Here is a 24,398-nt window from a genome sequence, read left to right on the forward strand (position 1 = left end):
GTGCAACACTGACATTTAGAGCCACACAACACTATGGGACAGAATTTATTCCGATTTTTTAAATAAAAACAGGCTGTTAAACAACACACGCAACTGTTTCTATAAAAACATGAAACACTTAAACTGACTACAGTGGAGGTCATATATGCAGTGAACACATTTGAAGACTTTCAGGTATAAAGGCTCGTAGGTGTTGCTTTCAAACTGACTTTATTAAAATCCTGGCAGAGCTGGAGAGGAGGAGTTTTCTCTTTTTGTTTTCTCAGAGCTTTGTTAGACTTGTAATGAAATCATAACTCATCTGTTTGGATTGTGTTTTCATATATTTAACTTTCAGTAGCTGCCAAGAACATTTTAAGACGTTGAGTAAATTGCACCTGTATGAAAATTAAAACACACACATGCATGCACTGTACACACAACACTTTATCAATACTCACACAATTTCCTGCCATGCCTGTTCACCCTCTTTTAGAATTCAAATTCAATCTCCACCTGGGAGAAGTAGGAGGCTTGAGTGACAGTCACCACGATGTCATCTGTGTTCCACTGATGAGGGTTTTTATCTCCTCACACACGCTCCACTCAGGGTAAATTGAACTCAGTTTGCATAAACAAATTCTTTTCACCTGCTCAGAGGTCAGGTTCCCTCTCAGAGTTTCCAGCTTTCTGAAACAGGCCCCTGGATGTTCCACAAAGCTTCTATTTACTGAATTGTTCGTTTGCATTAGCTTGATCTTAACATCATTCACGTTCATCAGCATCATTAACTCATTTGAATTTGGGAATTTAATAGGCTAATACCAGATGATCACTTAATGTCATAATAACTGCCATAAAATAATCACATGGACAAGAAACAAAGTGCATATGCTGACATTTATGTCAAAATGTTACTTTTGTTAATTCAGGTTCTATATATGTGAATGTATAAGTTATTTATAGTTTTTCTTATATTTATAATAAAGTTCATGGACAAACTGCATCACATTTCTTTACATCACTGGTTTGATTAGGACATATATACATATAGATAGATAGATAGATAGATAGATAGATAGATAGATAGATAGATAGATAGATATAAAAGATAGATAGATAGATAGAGAGATAGATAGAGAGATAGATAGATAGACAGCCCATACCCCAACACAATCATCACCTCATGTGGCCGCAGAGGGCGCTGTATTTCATAAAAATCAGCTTTGCGCCTCCCTGCTGATAAAACTACATTTCCCGGCAGCAGTAGCGGCGGCCCGGTGATATAAGGCTGTGGGGTGAAACATGGCGGCTGCAGGACCTTTATCCAGAGTGTTCAGACTGAGCTCCATCATCTGCAGGAGGAACCAGAGGCTGTTCCCCGGCAGGAGCTCACACAGACGGGGGATCGCTTCATGTGTTGACCGTGAGTACAGAAACACCCGGACGTATTTACACATGACAGATCATAAAACCTTCTGAACTGTACCGGGTGAACAAATCAAACACACGTCAGCTAACTTCTAGAGCTGTAACATTAACTGTTAATTCATGAGAACGAGTGAACACAGACATGTTGATTTATCTTTAAATGTTAGATTTGAACAGCTGTCATTGGTCAGAGAGACACACACCCCTCACTCACACCGCCCCTCTCCTCACCAAGGTTATATGGTGAGAGAAGAATGACTGTCATACATCTTCCTTATTGTTTACTACTTTTTAATAAAGTTAGTTCATACACATCATTATTACACATTTATCCTCTTTTCCTCTGATGAGCTCTGAAACAGGATGGTTGATGGTCCTGGTGGAGACATGTAGAGGTCATGTGGGTTAACAAACACTGTGGTAGAGATGTACAGCTGGGTAAACATGGACTATACCCAAAGTACTAGCTTCAACATGGACTACACCAAAGTATTAGGTTCAACATGGACTAAACCTAAAGTACTAGGTTCAACATGGACTAAACCTAAAGTACTAGGTTCAACATGGACTAAAAATAGAAAAGAAACCTAAGTAAATCTTAGACCTGCAAACAATGTTTTCAATATGTGACTGTAACAGGTTCAGATTAATAATAATACGTAAACACTTATATGTTGTGACCATTTTCAATCCCTTGATCAGTTGAGATCATGAAGATAAAATTGTTTGTACTTAACACCAACTGAAGTGGAGTGAAATGGAGCTGATGGGAACACGGTACAAGGCTTGAAGTCATTTTCAGTTGTATTTTGAGTTGTTTGCATAAATTTTACTAACTGTGTCCTAAAGCGGCTCATTAGCTACAGTAACCTTAATTATTTATTTGCTCAAGAGCAAGACGCTGAATGAGAGACTGTAGCTGTGGTCTCATTTCTTCTTAAATTTACACATATATATCTTCTTCTAAAAAAAGAAACCATCAGATACAGATCTATTGCATATTTATACATTTATTTGATAAAGAGCTTTTCTCTCTCTTCCCCCAGGCTTAGTATTCCTATCAGTACTTTCTGCAGCCTCAGGACTCCTGCCAGCCAAAGAAATTCAAAATCATCTGACAAATGCAATACAATAGTTATATTTATTTCTATCTTTATTTATGCATGACTGAGACAACATATCCAAGTACCAGGATGAGTGCATGTAATTGGCTTTGTGTGTCGTACTTAATGTTCTCTGCTCTTTGTTGACAGCTGCTCACGGACTCACAGATGAACAGAGGGAGTTCCAGAAAGTGGCCTTTGACTTTGCAGCCAATGAAATGGCTCCGCACATGGCAGAGTGGGACCAGAAGGTACTTTTGCAGTGAAGATGAATTTATAATGTCACTAAAGAGAACGTGAAGGCAAGAGTCAGGACTTCGTAAACTGTCATTTACAATAATCGATCCCTTGGTTTAAGAAATAGCAGTTGTGAGTAACATTTTAAGACAGAACCAGGTCCTGGTTGGGCTGTAACAATAAGAACTGTTCATTATTCCTGTTCTTTCCAGGAAATCTTCCCGGTAGAGACGATGAGGAAAGCAGCACAGCTGGGGTTTGGAGGGATCTACGTTCAGCCAGATGTTGGAGGATCGGGTCTTTCTCGCCTGGACACGTCGGTCATCTTCGAGGCTTTGTCCACGGGATGTGTCAGCACCACAGCGTACATCAGTATCCACAAGTACGAATCCCTCACACAGTGATAATGAAGTTCAAATGTGATGAAAAGATTCATTGTTTGGTTGTTCAGACGACCAGAGGATGGCTGAGTTGTGAAAACAGTTAAAAATAGTTAAAGGGTGTTCATTATGACCACTATGATGGACTCTCCAGTGACAGATCTGTATATGATAACTGGAAATATCTTCTTTCTTTGCAGCATGTGCGCCTGGATGATCGACACGTTTGGCAACAACGAGCAGAGGGAGAGGTTCTGTCCTGATCTCTGCTCGATGGAAAAGTTGGCTTCCTATTGTCTCACTGAACCAGGTCAGTTCATACACACTCCACAAATATAACCAACTAGAAAAGTGCGTACTTCCGCCAAGGCTAACGTCGGCATGTTGGATTTATGAATTTAAGAGAACTGTGTTGGGGAAAGTTCTTAAAAAGTCCTTGAATGTGATGTTTGAGGAATATGTCGGAACCCTGTGTTTTCAAAGTGAATAAAGCAGAGATCTTTGACTTTAGGCAGCGGCAGTGATGCTGCTTCACTTCTGACCTCTGCTCAGCGGCAAGGTGACCACTACATCTTGAACGGCACCAAGGTAATAAAGTCTTTGCAAGTGTTGATGCTCACACGTGGCTTCATATTGCACCATGAACTGCTGCTTCAGACACGTAGCTCATTTCTCGATGATTTTCCAGGCCTTCATCAGTGGAGGAGGAGACACAGACGTTTACGTTGTGATGTGCAGAACCGGAGGTAAAGGACCTAAAGGCATTTCGTGTGTGGTGGTGGAGAAGGGAACGCCAGGCCTCAATTTTGGCAAAAAAGAAAAAAAGGTAACGTGTATTTTTGGCTTGTAAATTCAACTTTACTTGCTTTGTTGGGATTATTTTGCTCCGTTGTAGTTTTTACAGTTAACCACTAGATGGCAGAATTATGTCACCGTCACTCAGCTGTTTTCTCTTCTTCAGATGGGCTGGAACTCTCAGCCGACCAGAGCGGTGATATTTGAGGACTGTGCGGTTCCAGTGAGCAACCGGCTCGGGGAGGAAGGTCAAGGCTTCAGCATCGCCATGAAAGGCCTGAACGGAGGCAGGATTAATATCGGTGAGGAGGAAAACATCAATATTCACTCCTTCATTAAACAGCATCTTCTGACACCCAAATTATCCCTATAGCCGGTGAGGTCGTGGAAATATTCTCACACAAATCTAGATTTTTATAGAACTGAACAAGTTGATAGCCAGTCATTCTGCTGAGCAGCTGCAACCGATTTGTGAATAAAATATGAGCATGTTGTTAAAAAGAATGGAGTCCGGAGGTGGTGAAGATATGAAGAACGGTTGTTGAAGCCGACAGTAAATCAGGACATTTTTAAAGAGGACATAAAACATTCACTTAATAAATGAAAAATTCAATTCATAATATGTCAAACACACCTTTTCTGATTTCAACACCCACAGAGTTTCTCAGTCTGGTTTAACCAACAGCTCGCAGCAAAGATATGAATTATTTTAGATATAAATTACAGAGAGCTTAAAAAGTCTTAAAACCAGTTTCACAAATAAAAGACCTTTGAAGTATTACATTGACTTAAATTCAGATTAGATGGGTCTCAACTTTTTTTATGTCACCACGAAAATGTCTCTTCTCTGCCAGACCAAAGAAGAAGAATTATTAGTTTGGGACTTCGGACTTTAGCTTGCACTGCTTTGTTAGAATGTTTCTGGTTCAGTTTCTGCGTTACACTAATATTTATCTAGCCAGTCTGCAAGTTAGTTTATAAACACAATTAACAATCAGTGGCTTGAGAAGGACGAGTAATCGTGGTGGTTAAATCCTGGAAGTGCTCAAGTGTCGAATGTCTTTCAAACTTGGGACAATAGTTATCAAAGCAGGGAAATCTAATAGACATAAATATGAACATGTGTATTTTCACTTTTGGTCTTAAATTTAATTTAATTTTCATCATGTTAAAAAGGTAAAACGTTTCAAATTGTATTATTATCTGACCGACACTTTCTGAACTTATGACTCTGCTCTGGTGGTTTTACTAGTGTTCAGAAAAAGTTTCATAAAAACATCCTGGTCCCTACTTTTTATTCCACACATCCTCAGTTTTCACCTGAATTTTCTGTCGACAGCTTCCTGTTCTCTGGGGGCGGCTCATGCCTGTGTGCAGCTCGCCAGGGATCACCTGTTGGTACGCAAACAGTTCGGAGAGACACTTTCCAACAACCAGGTAAGAACCAAAATTCACAGTGTGCAGCCGCTGATCCTGTGTGTGTCTAAAAAGATGTCTGATTTATCTTTCCCTTCTGTCTGTGACTGTCTGTGTAGTTTCTTCAGTTCAAACTGGCAGAGATGGCGACCAAGTTGGTTGCGTCTCGCCTCCTGGTGCGCGAAGCTGCCACGGCGCTGCAGGAGAGCCGATCCGATGCCGTTTTTCTCTGCTCCATGGCCAAGCTCTTCGCCACAGACGAGTGCTTTGATGTGAGTGATAAAAGAGGCATTCATCGACTCTGAAGAAAACTGTCAGACTTTAGTTTTTTAACTGTTGCATGTATCGCTGCTCCCTGATCAGATCTGTAACCAGGCGCTTCAGATGCACGGCGGGTACGGTTACCTCAAAGACTACGCAGTGCAGCAGTTTGTCCGTGACATCAGGGTACATCAGATCCTGGAGGGTGAGCTCGTTTAGATTTCCTCACATTTAAATAGTTGTCAGACCATGATTTTGTTGAACATTATTCATTAAACAAACATTATTTTTTGTGACTCTCCTGTTTTTGTTTCCCTTAAAAGGAACAAACGAGGTGATGAGGTTGATTATTTCCCGAAACCTTCTGAGTGAGTCATGATGAATCTCCCTCCCTGGATCTGGAAGTGACTTCACTAGTGACCATATTATTATGGTCTCCATTGCTGGTTTGTTACTGTGTGACTTGTTTCCTGAATTGCCTCCAGCATCATAGTTTTTCAAAGGGTGAGAAATGTAGTATATTAGGGGTTTTGGGGGTTTTCTTTTTAGCTACAGTGAAAAATCATGAGCTGCTCTTCTCATTCTGGGCCAGAGTGAAATATTTCAGTCAACATTGCACAGATAGTCAAATAACATTTCATTCAGCGCCATCTGCAGGCCAAAGTGTCCTCCTGTCCAACACTGGAGTGATTTCCAGCTATTCTGCTTTTTAATGCTAATACAACAATGTTAAGCATTTAGAATGCTAACATTAGCATACAGCTCAAGGCACAGCTGAATGTAGGTACATCTAAACTAGACAAATCACATGTTAAGCTCACATTGTTTAAGTGCAGGAGGGAGCAGACGAACACTGACGGTGTCGATCAATGTCTGATAATGTTCGGGCTCAGCCTGAGATGTACTGTTCACGACCACATGGAAACAAAACAATAACTCTGGCTCCACCTGCAGGAAAGAAATATCAGTTTTCTTTTGATTTTTCATCGTGAATATCTATTTCCTGTCATTCTGCTCGTATGGATGCGTTTAGTCTCGTTAAAAAGCTGCTAAAACTGTTGAAAATAATTTAACACCAACCACTAACACAAAGTGCTAATACATATATATACAATAAATACACTGTACCTCTGCCACTGTACTCTACGTCTGCTAAGGCCAAACTGTCCTCTGTCCAGTTCTTATAGTAGAAACATAAAAGGTCTGATAATCTAAAACTTAGATTTTCGAGAAGTTCTTTGTCCGAGAACAGCCACAGTGCACCACCACTGCACCCAGCCAACTAAATCATTAAGATTCTAAATGCTTTATAGTCCAGGGTGAACTCCGCCAGCTGGGATAGGCCCCAGCTCCCCTCTCTGATCTTTACAGAATAAGCGTAATGGATGAAAAACATAGTGAATCTGACTCTTAAAACGCAAATGCACCAAAATGTTATATTTTCTTCCCACACTCACAAGTTTGGTGGAAAGTAGTTTCACCGTAATCCTTTGTAAATCTCCTTGGCCGAGGTCATTATGTGGTTGTTTTATTTCACATATCTACAGTTTGTCACATGCAACCTCAGTGTCTGTCCCTTAAGTGACTTTTCAAAACCTCCGTTACTGTATCGTTACTGTGTGTTTTACTCCACTGTGTTTTCTGTACAGTTAGTATTATATGGGTCGTATGTTAAAATGTCATTTTGCAATTTGCAAACTACACTCCAAATAAAATGATCGGAATTTTCATAAAAGGAATTTTCCTATTTATCGATCGCCTGAATGAAACATGACTGGGATTTGTTATTTGAAATTTCTGCCATTTTGTAATTGAGAAAAATTCAGTGAGGCTAAAAATCAACCACTCCAGAGCACTTTATTGGAAAACAATCAGAACTGCATAAAAAGTGCTACATGTAGCCTGTCAACACCGATAATTCACTGCCACATTAAATCCAGAGTTCAGTATAATTACAAGAAAACAAACCAGTTTCAGTCCGAAGACCAACAATCTCAATTCTCAGCTAATTGTCTCATGTGTTTTACGGTAATAATATCAAATTATATCAAGCACCTTTTGAACAAAAAAAAAAGAATCTCTACTTCAACAATGTCACGATTTTGGTTACATCCCATCTACCACGACCGGCGAAAAACTCAAACAGCAAGTTCTCTCCGTAGTGAAGGAAGAGAGAAACTAACACACACACACACACACGGTTATTAGAACCTGAACTGTGGTTTTTGTTTTGGCTGACTTTTTGCCCTGAACTTGTGCAGTTAGCCTGAGAAAAGTGAACTGAAGGTGACCGAGGAATGAAATAATAGAAAAAAATCAAATGTAGTTATTTTTTTTACATTATTCAAATGTACCCAAAACGTTATACTTTACAAGAACTTCCAAACTCTAAGAGCACTCAACCGTTCATTATGGTTCACAGTATCCAGACAGATCTTATAGTAACTGGTGTTTTAATGCTACTTCACCACATTATTGAAAATGTCTTTCTGAGCATGTAAATAAAAATGAAACTTCAGTGAGACAGAACGCAGCAAATGAAAAACTGAAATGAACGACGCTGCGTTTACGTCGATCAGCAAAGCGAGGGGAGCGTCCGTGCAAATGAAGCACGAACCATCTTCTCTCGGAACCTTTCAGGTCTTCAACTTTCCCAACAACAACCGCTGTCCTTTTATTCCCCACCAGCGTGGCTACACCAGCGAGCCGGCTTGGCTTTGAGCCGGCACCATGACGGCGACGGTTCCCGTGCGCGTCAGGGTGGAGGAGCTCATTTGTCGGGACACGGCGAGTGGCGGCGCCTGAGGCTGCGCCCCCTCAGTCCTGTTGGGGACGCCGACCACAGAGCTCCTCACAACCTGCGGAGGGCCCCCGTTTGTACAGGGGGGCCGCTTGTGTTTGCGTGATGGAGTGCCCCCCATGTTGTAACCAGGAAGTCCCTGTAAGGTGTTGGCTTCTCCAGGTCGCAGCTGGTAGGCGTTGATGACTGAGCCCGTGTCTGACGCCGAGATGGGTGAGTACGGGTAGTGGTAGTTGGGCGGGTTTGGGTCTCGCGTTCGAGGACTGGTTGCTATGGAGGACAGCGTGCCGTTCTTGGACACGATGTCGGAGCCGGTGTTGCTCTTTGCCCATGACACTCGCTTTGGTGCCTGAGCATCCTCCCTGAGGTGGAGAGAGAGAGAGAGAGAGAGAGAGAGAGGCGGGATGAGAGGGAGGCAGAGAAAACAAATATTTATCAAGACAAATCTTGCTTCCATGAAGTGAAAGTACACATGACGCACATTCATCTTATACATTAATACAGTATTTACAGTGGGTGAATGTTACTTGTAATGTTAAGTATTTTGAGTGGTTGCTGGAACTAGAAAAGTGTTTTTTAAATAGTTATATCCCCCCCCAAAAATATATATTTTTATGATTTCCGTCTTCTGTTTTTGAGACATTGTCATAAGTCTTAATGCAGATAAATGATTTCCGTGGTTTGTAGCTGTGTTATACTGAACTACACAATGTTCAGAGGTGTTTCTAATATTCTGCGTGTTTAACCTCAATAATAATTACATTTCGGACGGTGTAAGAAAACTGAACATTATGTATAAACTTCATAAAGAGAGCTGCTGTACTGAATTACATTAATCCGGACGTGGGCACGGGGGAACAGTGGTGAGCACCGTCGCCTCACAGCAGGAAGGTTACAGAGTCCAAATCCGATCTTTCTAGAGTTTGCATGTTGTGAGTGTGAATTGTTGTCGTCTCTGTATGTGGGCGCTGGGATACGCTGGTGACCTGGCCAGGGTCTCTTGCCCTATGTCGGCTTGGATTGGCTGCAGCTAACCCCCCCACAACCCTCCGAGGACAAGTGGTATAGTTAATGGATGACTGGACATGTGCCTCTAATAAAGTGACCAGTGAGTGTGAAGTGAAACTCACTTGATCTCGTTGGCCATCTCCTCCTCCGTGTCCCGTCTCCTCCTCAGTATGAATATGAGGAACAGCACCATGGCCATGAGACCCACCACTGACCCCAGGGTGGCTGCTGCGATCATGCCTGCGTTGGAAGCTTCAACAACAACACCACCAGTCAGTATTTACCCTCACAGCTGGGATTTAAATATACACTGGAGAGGAGTGAAAGTGTTTTTTACTGTGGACGTACAGGTGATGACTTCCAGGTTAATGGAGCAGCTGTCGGAGCCGGCTGTGTTGCTGGCTCTGCAGACGTACTTCCCCGACATGTTTTTAGTGAGGTTGCTCAGCCTGAGGGTGCCGTGTCTCTCGTCTGCAACACAACCGCACAGTTACACACACACTGGAATCATTAAAGATACATGTGATCTCTGCAAGTGGGTTTAATAGAGCTAACCAAGGGAACTACATTGGCTAATATTAAACCACAATATTAAAGGTTTGGGAACTATTAACAAACACAGTCACTGAAGGTAAGATTATACAATGGACTTAAAAAAAAACGACATTTAAAAAAAAGTATCTGACATTTAAATCATAGAAAAAAGTTCCAATTTGAGTTATTCAACATTTCTGCTGCAGTTCAGACAATTTTCTACTAATGACTTTATTCTTGTAAAATCATGAATTCTCGTAATATGACTTTAATCTTATAAAATTACAACTTAATCCTTGTAAATTAAAACAAAATTCAAGTAATATTCTGACTTTTCTTCAGAATATTATGACCTCAGCCTTGTAAATCACAACTTTTATTCTCCTAATATTTTTACCTTATTCTTGTAAAATTCCTACATTATATTTGTAAAATAACATTTTTTTCTCATAATATGTTTATTTTTGTAAAATTACGACTTTATTCTTGAAATCTCTACATTTTCCCCCCTTTGAGTGGCTCCGTCGTACTTCCTTAATCCAGAATGTTTGGCATTGCAGAGGACGACTTGCTGCAATCTTACATGTTGCTCAGCACTTTTTGCTGTGTTCAGTGCTTTCACAACCAGATATTTCCATTCAACGCAATCTGTTCTTGGCAAATCTGGCTTCAAACGGCTGTGTTGTCGCGAACATAGGCAGTAGAAAAATAAACAAGCTTTATGTGGACTTATCACAACAAATCCTCTCAAATCCAATCTTACACGTCACATTGCCGCATGTCTTCATGTGATGTGGTCTTTTGCTTTGGTGGGGACGTAAGGACATACGACTGTGTATGTGTGTGTGTTAGTTTAGTGGAATCACCCTTATAGAGTGTTTTGCGCAAATGAAAAGTTGTGATTCCTGCTTGTGCACGTGTCAGCTTGTGCACCCGACAGAAAAAATAAATGCAAATCAGGGACTCAAACAAATCATCCCCGACAAAAAGTAAAAGTTACGTCAGCAGGCAACATATTAATGCAAGAGACCAGACAATCAATCACCATCAGCGTATCCACACAGCCGCCGCCTTGATCCCAAAGTTTGGGTGAGTGAAGGCTGGACTGAGCTTTGTGTTTTGGCTGCAGCACAGTGAATGTAGGAGGCTGCACACGGACCCAGTCAACAACATAAATCTAATTGGTACAGTCACTGAGTGAAGTCATAAAACTGTCTGATGTAACTCTGCTGTTGATGTATTTCAGTCAACGCGAGTAGAAGCAAACACACAATAATTAGCTGGTGTTAATAGCTTGGGTGTTTTATTGTTATAAATCATGTCTCAGATATGAAAACAAACGCAGATGAGGCTGACGTGCACCTGAGCAGCTCAGATTATTTATCCTGCCAGTTTGAAATCCAGCTGTGAGGAATCAAACCCAATTGTGACAGATTAGCAGAGTGTCAGCTGACTCGGAGCCTGGAGCGAGTTCAAGCCCGTGCACACTGATCAGACTCCAGTGGCGGTGGCGCTGGAGGGAACGTGACGTTACAGCTTCATCTGAAGGAGCATTACTCATGTTACGCTGTCGTCCCTGCAAGGTCAATGAGCAGCTTCTGTTAGAGCCCTGACACTTGATTAATAGGAATATGACGCTCATGGAATAGTTTGATACATCACATGACAGCTTTCCAAATTCATGTGTCAAGAAAATAACCCTTTAAACCAATAACTGTCATTTACTAATCACTTATTTCATACATTTTACTCTAGAATTACCATCCTGTGGTTGTTTGCCTCCTTCAACGCAGTGTTTCAGCCTGAATACAATCATTTTTCCAGATTCATAAAAGGTCGCTGTGACCTTTGACTACATAAATCCAATCAGGTAATCCCTGATTTTAAGTGAACCCTTGCACCAAATTTGAAAGGAGTAGGTTGAGGTGCTACTGAGATGTTTCGTTCATAAGGCTAAATAAGCGTTTGGGGGGGTCACAGTAACTTTGACCTTTGACCACCAAAAGTATCAGTTCCACCTTCAGCCAAACTGGACAGTTTTGCCAAATTTGTAGAAATTCCCTTAAGGTGTTATTGATGTTCACAAGAATGGGACAAACAACCCGGAAATATAAAAACAAACGCACTCATCTTCTACACAACATTGTGAAGAAACATCTGAAACAGGACTGTACAGGACACCGCTGTCAATTCATTCACTTTTCTACTTGCACCAAAAATATGCCTTCAAATAACTTAATTCTAACATTCAAATTATAATTAAATAAATATAAATATTGACAGATCAATTAATAATTTCAACCTTATAGGAAATAAATAAATAGTCCTAATAACCTTTGATTTACAACAAGCCTCCTTTAGCATCCAGGCTTGCTGTCGTCCATATGTAGCACACAATGGAAAGATGAACGAATGGAGTGACAGCCCAGTCTAACACCACACACTTACAATAAAGATCGACAAAATATGATTATACGCAACTATAAAAATCCTTCTCATAGATTTATTCATGACATTTTTATATTCCACATCATAACAGTAAAGATAAAATACTACTTGCTATTCCTCAAAAGTTTAACATGCTATTTGAATCTATGAATGTGCAAGGAGACTGAGAATATTAAAGGTTGAATGGGATTATAACCTGGTTTCACACCAGTGCTAAGCAGTTTCTATATTTACAGTAGATGGTTATCATTTCTGAATCATAACTCTATTAGCATCCTGATAAGCTGGGTTGTTTTTTTGCATTTAAAGCTTTTCTACAGCTTAAGCCTGACATACCAGGAGTTGACTCCAGACACCCTGACCCCTCAGGAGGTCAAAGGTTTACAGTGGCCGAGACGTCACAAGCGCATTAACGGAAAACACAATCGCAAAAGCCACACAATGGAAACTTAACCACAACGGAAGTGAGCGACAACGAATGTCGACAATGAAACATGCAAAGTTGTGGAATTTGCAGTTGTGTTGTGGCTCTTGCAGTTGTGTTGTAGCTTTTGCAGTTGTGTAGTGGCTCTTGCATTTGTGTTTTCCTTTAATGTGCTTGTGTGAGATGTCCTGGCAACTGCACGGTTTTCAGGTGAGGGTGGGATGGATGGAATTATGAGGAAAGGAGTAGAAACGGTTATGAGTGAAAATCCTTACCCATGAACCCAAGCACAAGCATAGGCTGGGGGCAGGTTCTCCATTCTTTGCGGGAGGAAAAGATGGGTGAGTGAGCATGAGTGAAGGGTAGGGAGGGAGTGATATGCACCGACAGGACAGGGTGAAAGACGCTGCACTCTCCGTCCCCAAATCCAAAGGATGCCTCTCGGAGGGGTTGATTAAGTAATGACATGGGACGAGTTAGATTAGGAACAGAGGTCAACAGGAAATGAGGAGCACAGAGAGAGGATCAGCAGAGAGAGAGAAAAAAAACAAAAACAGCTAAGCAGAATATGAGAGATCGCTGAAAGATAAGCAGCTGTGGCAGAGTGAAGTTCGAGTGTCATAAAGAGAGAGAGAGAGAGCATACATCAGTGCAGATAAAACGATGGAGCACAGGGTTCGATGGCATGTAAGAGGTGCAGACACACACGTGATGCAGGCGTGAGTGCGCACACAGCGTCACAAACCCCCCCGGGGCCAATGCACAATCGCAGGGAGTAGTTTTCATTCTATCAGTCTGGGGACTTTTCTGCTATAAAGAGATGAAGGGCCAGAGATCAAAACAGTTAAGTCAATACTCAATCAATCAGCCTACGTCCCGCTGGGCAGAAACAGATGGTGTTTTCCCTGCAGAATTATCTCCAAACAAACATCAACAAAATAATGCGACAAATGAGGCCCGTGCACGACCCGCAGGAATGCACTTTCTTCTCTATTATGCCGGAGTGTACTGTGTGTCTCAATCTGTAAAGAGGAATTCACGCTGGATGTTATGAGGCATGATGGGGGATCTTCTTCTCAGGAGCGTCCGGAACAACTATCAGCAAAGTAAAGCTCAGAGGCGACTTATAATCATGTACATGAGTTATGAACGTGACCTCTGCCCCATGTGCATGTAGGTGTCAGGGTCAACAGCGAGGAGCAGGATCTTTAGACGAGAACGTAAACAGGATTAAAGATAATTTCTCTACTGGACAGTTGGGCTAAGTGACAATAAGCTGTCTTTTTTTTAACAATGGTAAAATGGTAATTATAATAATAATTTATTTTTAATGTACCAACATCCCTGAAATCATGCTTCTGTAATAATAATAATAATAATAATAATAATAATGTTCATCTAAAGCATGTTTTATAAGAAAATCAAACAAAAAACTACATTGAATTATATATTAATTTATTAATTTAAAGTCAAATTGTATGGACAGTACTTGTTTACCACTGTTCTCTCCTTGTTTGGATTAATTCTTGTGGTATTAAAGTGTCTGCGATCATCTCTCATCTGGATTTTGACACCTGGAATTAAACTACACCATCATTGGATAACCTGGGCATCAGACATCAACTCCATAGTTTGTCTTTCACATAGGAAGAATGTAGCAGGAGATTGTCCAGGTCAGACACGTCCACAACAACGGGCCGATTTACAGAACATTCAGACGAGAGGTGTCGTCTGAGTAGAGCAGCAGGAGGCAGGACATTGTGTTTTAATGCTGCTGCAGAAAGCAAATTCCTCGAATCTCATTTTCCAATCCTCGTTGCCATCTTCTACATGCACGACACCTCTTTCTATCCTGAGATATTTGTATTCATTTTAGTTTTTTTAAAGTTGGCAACTGTCACGTGTTAGAAACGTCATCAACACACTCCCAACACTCGCTCGTGGTGAATTTTCGGGACATTTTTTTTGCTGTATTTCCAGACATTTCACTAGTGGGGCTGAGAGGAAAAGTTTCCGTAAAATGAAAGAAGTTCAGTGCCTGTCCGAGAGCAGCTTACACGTGAGAGAAACATCCTCGTAATGACAATACTCACTCTGCATCGGCGAGAAGAAAACCTCCGACAAGGGCGCGGCCTTGGTCCACTTGTACTGAGGGATGGGTTTTCCATGACTGGATTTACAGCTCAGCGTCACGTTGCCCTTCACCACTGGGTTTCCTGTCATGGTGCACACCGGTGGGGAGGGGGGGACTGGGGTGGAGCGATAGACAGTGTTATTAAGTTGACAGAAGAATAAAGGATCAATGACCCCTTACTGAACTTGTACATTTGTATATTAGTTTTAATCCACTGCCAGCGACGTGGAGATTTCTCAGGGCAGCAGCCATATTGTAAAAAAAAAAAGGAAAAAAAAGTGTTTTGACGCCCCCCCCCCCTCCCCCTTTGTCCCATCTGCTGCTGGAGGATGACATAATGGCCTGTGAATCCCTAAACAACAGATGAGTTTTATTTGTACAGTGCTTACTCACACAAATACAAGATGTTTAACAGACGGGTCCAATCCCAAATCCCCCAAAATATGTTCGGCATTTGCTCTGGTTGGATTTCCAAATCCAGAGGAAAAGTGTGAGCCGCGGTGCAGACTGCTGTGATTAAATCTGACCTCTGAAATTGCTCGGACGCTGAGCTCCCGTACCTTTGACATTAAGGTGTATCTCTCCTGAAATGCCATTACTTCTCGGGATGAGGACGCTGCAGACGTAACGTCCCGAGTCCGACTCCTGTGTGTTGTTGATGTAGATGGAGAGGTTGGCTGAGGGCATGGCCGCACTGAAGCCCACCCTGGTGGTGTAATCGCTCTGACCGAGCCCGACCTCACCAGAGCTGAAGTTTATCACCTGCACAGAGGAAACACGATCATGGAAACCCTTTAGATCTGTAAAGTATTATTGCACAAATTAATTCATTAGTGATAATTAGGATTATGCAATGACAATTTCCGTTTTACTCTATATCCTCAAACACTATTTATAGATAACATTTTATTTAATTTGCTGCAGGCATTTTAGAAAGTGCAGATTAACCCTATAACAGAAATCGATGTGCTTCATAAAGATAATCCGGACATGTACAGATGGTGGATGTTGAATTTTAGGCTGATTTTCTGTTTGAGCTAAGCTCAGACATCGTACACTGAAACTGTTCAGATTATAATAATCATGCAAAGACCCTTCTCACACACTCACACACACACACACACTGTATGGGCAGATATATGTCACTGGAGGTCCGTGCTTCATATAGGAGGTTCAGTGGAAAGCAGAGATGAAATGTCATTAGTGTCATCCGTTCATTAATGTCACTCATCCATCCATCCATCCATCCATTCATCCATCCATCCATCCATCCATCCATCCATCCATCCATTCATCCATCCATCCATCCATCCATCCATCCATCCATCCATCCATCCTTCCTTCCTTCCTACTCAGCAGTGGTGTTGGACATAATCCTAATCTCCACAGATCATCTTTTTTTCACCTTACACATCAACAGATATGTTTCTCAGGATGTAACAGAATCATGAAAACAAATAATGACTCCTCTCCTCTTGCATAACATTAAGCAGTGAAGGGACAGGCCCTGGAAGAGCATACAAAAAAAAGACAACATTATGGAAGCTATCTGGTTTTTAACATTGTGGCTCATCTGTGTATTTTTGACTCAGGAAGGACAATAAAGTTTTCAATCACATTCCTTATGTTTCAAAGTGTGAATAAATGTACAGCGATCTGCCACAACATTACCTGGTTTCATGTTGTGGTTAATGGGTGTAGCTCAATGGTTACCAATAGGTGGACCATGGTCCGAATCCAGACTTAGATGCCATTGTACCTGGACATTTAACCCATAAATCACTAAAAAGTATTTTGAGAGAGCATCTTGGAACAGTTCTTTGATACTTTTTGTTAGCAGCCCAGAGAACTCGCAGACCAATTGCATGGGTCGTAAATAATCTCACAATCTTACAACTCAGCCAATCAAATCTGTGAATTCTGATGAGTCAGAGAGTGAGATACAAAGAATACTTCAAATTGTCTAAAAAGAAAAAAGTCAACAGCGAAGAACCAAGTTTTTAACAAAAAAGAAAAGGTGAAAATAAATTTACACTTTAATTTAAGTTTTTTGTAAAATGAAGCACAACAACTTCCTGTTTTGAATTATTTTGTACTTGAAATGAAAAAAGAGCTTTACGTTTTTATGACAGTTTATATATAATCCCTCCAGTTATTATTATCATACTTTATTTGATTTGACATTAATTTGTTGATACACCTAATATTTCAATAACTATTGCACTGAATCCTAAAACTAGTTAAGACATTTTGATGTTCCAGACCTTTGCTTGAGGAAATGTTCTCTATCTGGACCTCTCTGAAATATAAATGAATAACCCTGGTGTAGCTGGTTCTTTTCAGGATTGACTGAAATTAATTTATATTTGGCTTTCTACACTATATCCAACTGCCATATTGATTAATCTGTTGATTTGATCTAGAAAATGTCTCATGTCATTGTCTTCACATCCACTGAAATGATTGAATTCAAAGAAAGCAGCAAATTATATTATTAGAAAAGCTAGAGAGTGTTTTTGTAGTTTGCTGTGATATTTGGGTTTGTAGATTTCTACAGCAGCACGAGTGTCAGCGAACTGTACTTGACTTTAATCCCTTTAAAGAGTCTCTCCTGTCTCTGCTCCACCAGAGGTCAGAGTGGGGTTAACTGCACAGCAGATCATTGCAGATCCATGTTCCGACCTCCTCACCTGCCTCGACTTATTCCCCATGAATTGCCAAATGACGGAGTTCCTGGAAATGTCGGAGTTGGGGCTGTACCAGGCTTGTAGCACCACCATCGTGCCTTTCACCACCTCCAGCTCCCCTCTGGGGATCTCCACCTTGTGGGTGTCACCTGCAACACAGACCAGTATGGAAATGGTTAATCTCCCCCGTTATGTGGCAGAGTTTAGTATTTTTATTACATGATTTTATCCATTACAATATTGCTTGTGCTATATAATATTTAAAGTTATTGATTTTGTTGTTGTAGATATTTGGGTCCCATGTTAGATTGGATTAATTAATTAATTTCTTGATTTAGATTAAAAAAATGCTAATAACAATTTCTTAAGAGCCATTTTGTTTTTCCTGGAAAACACTTTAAAACTGATCAAAGATGATCAGTTACAATGATGAAGAACAGAGAAACAGACTTAAATAATTAACTGATTCAGCTCAATTTATTTAAAGTTTGTTTTTAACTTTTTGTCTCTTTCTGTTTTGTGAATGTTTTATTTTCATGAAATATTGCTAAATCTAATCATATTTATATTTTTAAAGTAACCAGACCAATATGAGAGGACTTGCTCAGAATGATGTGGTAGGAAAAAGTAAAAAACAGGAACATGTTGTGAAATGTTGAGTTTTATAAATGTGATATCAGCTCATCTGATCTGTTAACGCCTTGATAATCATCAGTGACCATTCAATCTCAAACATGCTGAGACACAACAATCACATTTTGTGCTGTCTTTTATATCAAGCTACAGTTAAGGCGAACACAAATGTATCACATCATGAGGGAGCTGAAGAAAACAGTGATAAGCAGAGACTGTGCTTTAAATAAGTGTAAATGTAATAACATTAAAAAAACAAATCTCGTCTGCATCTGGTTAAATGAAAATGTCCATATGTGACATTTAAACTAGAAAACGTTGATGTTCAGGTTTAAATCGTTCAATTAAATGCAGAAGTTAAAAAGTTTTCTTAACTCATAAAGAAAGTTGAAAATATATATATATATGCAACATTAAAAATCTAAAGCATGTGTTTCACTGGAAAGTTCAGATCTCCTTAAGTTCCACATGCAGGTTTGCATCTTATAACTATTTTATGATGACTATATACTGGATATAACATTTTCCAATTGTCCTTTTCTATTACACTAGTCCTCATGAAGACTAAAGGGAGATCAATTTCCAGGCAAATGAGCACAAAGTCCGATAAAGCACATCTACTTGTCTTAGTGCATCTATGAAAAAAGCTAATCTTAAGAATTTAAGAAAAGAGGATGGTAGGAAAAAATCTTGATCGTCTATTTATGATTCAAGAACTTAATTGTCTAAGTGTCAATCCTCAAATCAAATTGTGCCTGTTGTAAAGATTTACCAGGAAAAATATTCAAATATAAAAACCAGCAACGATATCATGAAAATATAAAATATCATCTCATCACTCCCCCCTCATTGCTGTCATTCCTCAAAGCTTAAATACATTTTAATGCCGAAAACGAGCAGAAGAACATTGTTAAGGAGAAGAAACAATGATCATGATGATGTGAAGGAAGAATCGAGGAGAGAAAAGGAAGCGAAAGACAGGAAAAAGATGATGGGAATCTTTAAAAGAGGAGGATGTCTGACTCACAGGGTGCTCCGTCACCCGAACCCGACAGCTGAAGCTGGATCAAGTGATCCCAGCAGTCGGTGTCTATCTGTGTCTCCAGCTTGAAGATTGGTTCAATAAAACTCACGCCAAGTAAAAAAAAAAAAAGAAAAAGTATTTGTTGCCACTAAATCCCGTGACTGCAGAAAAACTGTGGATAGTTTCCCTCGTGTACTAAAATATACAGACGGAGTGCATCCTTAGAGAGAGAGAGAGAGGGGGGGGGGAGAGAGGGGGAGAGAGAGAGAGAGAGAGAGAGAGGGAGAGAGAGAGAGCAAGAGAGCAAGAGAGCGAGAGCGAGAGAGAGAGAGAGGGAGAGAGAGAGAGAGGGGGAGAGAGAGAGAGAGAGAGAGAGGGATGGAGAGAGAGAGAGGGAGACAGAGAGAGCGAGAGAGCGAGAGAGCGAGATGGAAAGAGAGAGAGGGAGTGTTATGATCTCCAGCTGAGATCTCCACATCTGTTCAGCCCGGCACGCCTTCCTCCTTTTTCAGACTGAAAGCATGTAGAGGCAGAGAATTAGCAGCTTGGTGGTGGTGGTGGGACGGAGGGGGTGCACAGACCGAGAGGAGGAAAATATATGTGCAGGTGTGAGAGAGAAAGACAGAAAGCACGAGAAAAAAAACAGAGGAATGAATTTGTTTTGACGCGTGCTTCTGCCGCAGTGACTTGGTGCTTTCTTATTCCTCCCGGGACAATTTGACCTCGGCTGCTGCAGTGCTCTCCTGTCCCCTTAATTTCTGAATCTCTGAATCTGGTAAATCCTGCTGACTAATCCCCAAACAATCCCAGGCTCAATCCTCTCACCTCACGTGAGCAAAAGAGCTCAGCGGGACATGGATATGATGTAACTCGCGGTCACTTCTCCCAGCAACGCCCCATCATCACCATCATCACGGCAAAAGCATTTACACTCTCTAAATTCCGATTAGCGGATGGTTTTGATTTACATATAATCGTATACATGTCATGCGATCTGTGCTGAGCCTGTTGGTGGGTTTCACGTGTTGTGGGTCTGAAGTAAGGCGCTCGACACGTCAGGAAAATCTGGTAACACACACTTTAATAAATATAAAAATCCAACATCTAAAGGGCAGAAAACATCCTGACATGATTATATAAGAAAATAAACTAATGCAAAATTGATTATATTTTTACAAAATTATAGAAACTGATTGATAAAGTTGAGTTTTCTTTAAAACGCAGCCAGATTCATCTTCCCTTCAACAAAACTGTGCTACACACAGACCCCAAAAAGGATGTCATAATTCCACTGTGGGTTAAAAAATGCACTTTGAGCAGAGAAACCGTACTTGTTTTAAAAGTGAATGGTACATCGCTTGAAAGACGATTTCTCCCTTGTCACTGTTGACATAATTGAACCACAGATAGAAAGATGGAATACGTGACAGCTTCCCAAAAGTGTCACAATCACAAACTGGTGGTCGGCTGCAGTAGAAGTCATACGTCCCACCTCCTCCATGTGAACAGACGGGAGGTTTGCCACAAAAAAAGTGAAATTACATTACACCCATAACTCTGATGTGTATTGTGAGACATGAATACAAAATGCAGGAAGCATCTAATCGTAAAACATGTCTTCATATCGATCACTTGCTCATGTCAGTGGTGTCGAGCAAAGCCACCTCCTCAACATGCATGAGATTAACATCTTTATCATCATCCTCGCTGCTGCTGCTGCAGCCGTCGTTGTATCGGCCTGTTTCTGATTCATAATGTACGGCAGCCCAAAGTCTCTTTTTTTTTAGATTTGAAACATAGTTTTTCACAAATCTTGTTAAAGCTTCAATCTCATTTCCACCTGCTAATGTTTTTGCAGTTGCAGCGTCCAATAAACTGATGAGTACGATCTGCGACAATTATGCAACAATGTGGAGAAAAGGTCTTGTTCGAGATGTGATTGTCTGCATTGACAACGAATGCCTGGAATCTCTTTGCCTCGTATAATGCTATAAAATGCTGTGTTGCATCTTGATTAATATACATTGTGTCGCGCAGAGGAGCTCACAATCAGAAAGGATCAGGTTTTCTGTAGGTTGATGAGGGCAGGTTGCCGCCTGATGGGAATGATTGGCAGCTGTAGAGGCCATGCGGTGGTGGAGGCGGACAGTAATTCTGAATGATACACAGCTATCCCATGATGAAGCAGGATAATGCCCTGTAGTCTCCCCACTCCAGACTATTCTTGTGCTTCTTTGAGCAGGTTTATCCTCAGAACTGTGTCATTCAATTGTTTATTAAATGAAGGAAAATCTTCACTAATCCGTGGCCGTCTCCATCTGGGACGTGTGTTTGTGTGGCTGCAGACAGACAGACAGACAGACGGAGTGTTCAAGATGTGGATATAGGTATGAATTCAACTAAATCCCTCACAAGAGGGAAAAACGGGAAAAGCTGCCAATTAAGAGGGTGCAGATATGATACCATGTGGCCTCATTAAACTCGTCTTAATTATATTTTGCCAGAGGCTAATGCTCAGCCACGCTTTATATCTTCTAATTGGATTCTTCTCTTTAGAATAAACAATGTTTTTTGTTTTCCTGCAGGGCATCCTGGCTTTGAGATATTGGCACAAACTCAGCTGCAAGAGCAATTAAGACGTCAGGGATGTTGGACCCACGAAAAACCTGCAGAAAACAATCAGGGAGAAGTCGACCATGTCGCCCATGCACGTCTGCGCCGGGGGCACAATTACGAGATCAATTGTGCATGAGCTGTTGTATCTCAAGCCGCCCATAGAGGGCAACACATTCATATGAAAAAAGCAGATCATGTGATTATGACTTAAAACCCCAGTGGAAATCATCATATCACCAGAAGTCTCAAATCTCTGAACATTAAACTCCACATGTGAATAAATGAGAGTAAAGTAAAGCAGCAGAGTGAGACTCTGAAAACCAGGCTGAGCAGGTTTAGGTTTAAAAATAACCACATAGGTGTCTCACTTATTACTGGAATACATGTAATTTGCATGTCTAACTAGGCATCTCGACCTAATTCTGCCGCGTGTTGTTGTGATCAAGTGAAGGATAAAAAGTCGGTCCCCCCTCTCTCGACACCCTCAGGGAACCATGTAGGCCTTTGTGAAGATAAACTGATCCTCTTTAACCAGCCTCACTCTATCTCCCTGAGTAATCTCCCTGCTTCCTCCCATGTCTTTCTGTCATGTGAGTCTCTCTCTCTCTCTCTCTCTCTCTCTCTCTCTCTCTCTCTCTCTCTCTCTCTCTCTTCAGTGGAGGCTCTACATTTACACCAAGTGAAAACCACAAAGGTTTAAGGTCTTAAAAAGGGGACGATGAGTGATTTTAAATATTTTTTAAAAGCTTTGCTGTACAAGTCAAACAATTTCTGTCCACAACTTTTAAATTAAAGAAAATTCTTCATATTTATAACACATCTTTATAACTTTTTTTAAACCACAGATTTCATATTTTTAACATTGTGCCTTGCAATAATGTTTATTGTGATTTGGTGGTAAAATTAGGGCGAACATTTTTAGTCACATGTCATCACTTGGTCTAACAGTATCTTCAAATTCACATGTTACGTTTGTAAAAGGCAGAGACAGCATGTAAACAAATTAGACCTGCACCAAAACACAAAACTTGACTTGCATTAAAGACGCTGCTCGCTCCTCCTCTCGGCCCAGCTTAGTTTACGCTTTGCCATGGGAGTTGGGGGCGTGGCCGGCTAGCAGCTGGGCGTGTATTATGCTAATTATCCCCATCTTGACATCGAGATGGGGCAGAAATATTGGAAAACTTCGCTAGGAGCCATTTCCCCACTGTCCAGAAAAGTGTTTACTGTGAGAGAGAGGAGCTCCCTCTTTGGGATTTTGAGCCACGCGCACAGTTTATGTACATTCACAAAAAACATATACAACCCACTAGAGGACAGCGAAAAACTGAAAAAGCATAACAGGTCCCCTTTAATATAATCTTATGTAAAATGTTAGCCAACAATAGTTGATAATACGCATAAAGTTGCGCTGTTCACGATTGAATGAATGTGACACAACAGACAATTTGTTCAGTTGTATTTGAATCCAAAATTCTTCACACAGCTTCTCAGATACTTTGGTGTCATGATTGTCAGCTCAGTACACCTTTGTCTGCTAGTGTCCTCCGTCTTTGTAGCAAAACAAACTAACTGGTTTGCTTTACTGACCACTGGTCAAGAGGGCATGCTGATAGTGAGCGCCCTCTGCTGGATCACGCAAACTTTGTTAGACAGTCTGATGCAAACGGGTCAATACATTTTGAATATATGAACTTTCTACCCCATATTCAAATGAAAGACTAGCCGCCCTAGTATAGACAGTTTCCCATCTACAAGCAATTGACAATGCGTCACAGGATTGTGGTAGAAATCTGATTTACACTTGTAATTTGGAGGTAAACATGTAAAACACGTCCTTGCAACCACATGAGAAGTTTGATTAACGTTTGAATTCTGGCAGGTACGTGTTCCTTTGACAAACAGCAGCTAACTATGGTTGTCTGAGCTCTACAACGTGTTCTGTCTTTGCCGAGCTGGGATCTGTGTCAGAGCAGCGATAACAAAGTCATCGGATGACCCCATAAATAAGGAGCCATGCAAGAACAAACAATGTAATCATGAATAATTTAATCTGATTTGTTCCCCTCATTATATCATTTCATTGATGTGGCTGGTTCTTCACTTCAATTAAGCAATTTAACAAGTGAGACACTTCAAATGCAAACTGATTTTCCAGATGTGTTGACGTCAAACAAGGATAAATATCAAAACAGATGATGACTGAGCCTGGAAAAAAGTGTCGTTATTCCCTGACTTTTTGACAGATCGGATAGGGGGGAGGAATTTAGGACAGCAAAATAGCCTTGTTGTAAAACTGCACATTGGACTGACCCTACAGGCTTCAAACAGATGGTGCTTCAATAATAAATATTTGGGGAAGGCTCCTTTAAATTGGATTACATTAGTGTAATCTCTGCAGCTATTTTAAACCATTTTGAGTGTGCTATCTCATCACAGTAGCTTTAATCCCTCTTAACTTTTGATTGTGTTTAAATTGATTCTCCTC

The 24,398-nt window shown here is 40.8% G+C and overlaps 2 protein-coding genes across 3 annotated transcripts in view; one reads left to right on the forward strand and one right to left on the reverse strand.

Annotated features, from left to right (window-relative positions):
* The first annotated feature begins 1,255 nt into the window (after positions 1–1,255).
* On the forward strand, positions 1,256–7,330 carry acad8 (acyl-CoA dehydrogenase family, member 8). The gene is made up of 11 exons (XM_034604136.1): positions 1,256–1,405; positions 2,664–2,764; positions 2,963–3,132; positions 3,331–3,440; positions 3,642–3,718; positions 3,819–3,956; positions 4,092–4,227; positions 5,265–5,362; positions 5,461–5,613; positions 5,705–5,807; positions 5,926–7,330. Exons 1-11 carry the CDS (start codon positions 1,285–1,287, stop codon positions 5,979–5,981), a joined length of 1,263 nt encoding a protein of 420 aa, XP_034460027.1. The 5' UTR covers positions 1,256–1,284; the 3' UTR covers positions 5,982–7,330.
* A 108-nt stretch (positions 7,331–7,438) lies between these two features.
* Positions 7,439–24,398, reverse strand: part of esamb (endothelial cell adhesion molecule b) — a 40,968-nt gene continuing 24,008 nt past the window's right edge. Inside the window, exons 1-7 of one of the 2 annotated variants that reach the window (XM_034604135.1) lie at positions 19,298–19,420; positions 17,641–17,786; positions 15,511–15,712; positions 14,910–15,065; positions 9,759–9,881; positions 9,533–9,662; positions 7,439–8,764 (exon numbers count right to left, since the gene is read on the reverse strand). In XM_034604135.1, the coding sequence (XP_034460026.1) occupies positions 8,296–8,764; positions 9,533–9,662; positions 9,759–9,881; positions 14,910–15,065; positions 15,511–15,712; positions 17,641–17,730 (1,170 nt within the window). In that variant the 5' untranslated portion in view covers positions 17,731–17,786; positions 19,298–19,420 and the 3' untranslated portion in view covers positions 7,439–8,295. Of the gene's footprint in view, positions 8,765–9,532; positions 9,663–9,758; positions 9,882–14,909; positions 15,066–15,510; positions 15,713–17,640; positions 17,787–19,297; positions 19,421–24,398 lie in introns of those variants that run through there. The other variant, XM_034604134.1, reaches the window with a different exon arrangement.

This window comes from Hippoglossus hippoglossus, chromosome 13 (assembly GCF_009819705.1).
Source record: "Hippoglossus hippoglossus isolate fHipHip1 chromosome 13, fHipHip1.pri, whole genome shotgun sequence".
NCBI lineage: Eukaryota > Metazoa > Chordata > Actinopteri > Pleuronectiformes > Pleuronectidae > Hippoglossus > Hippoglossus hippoglossus.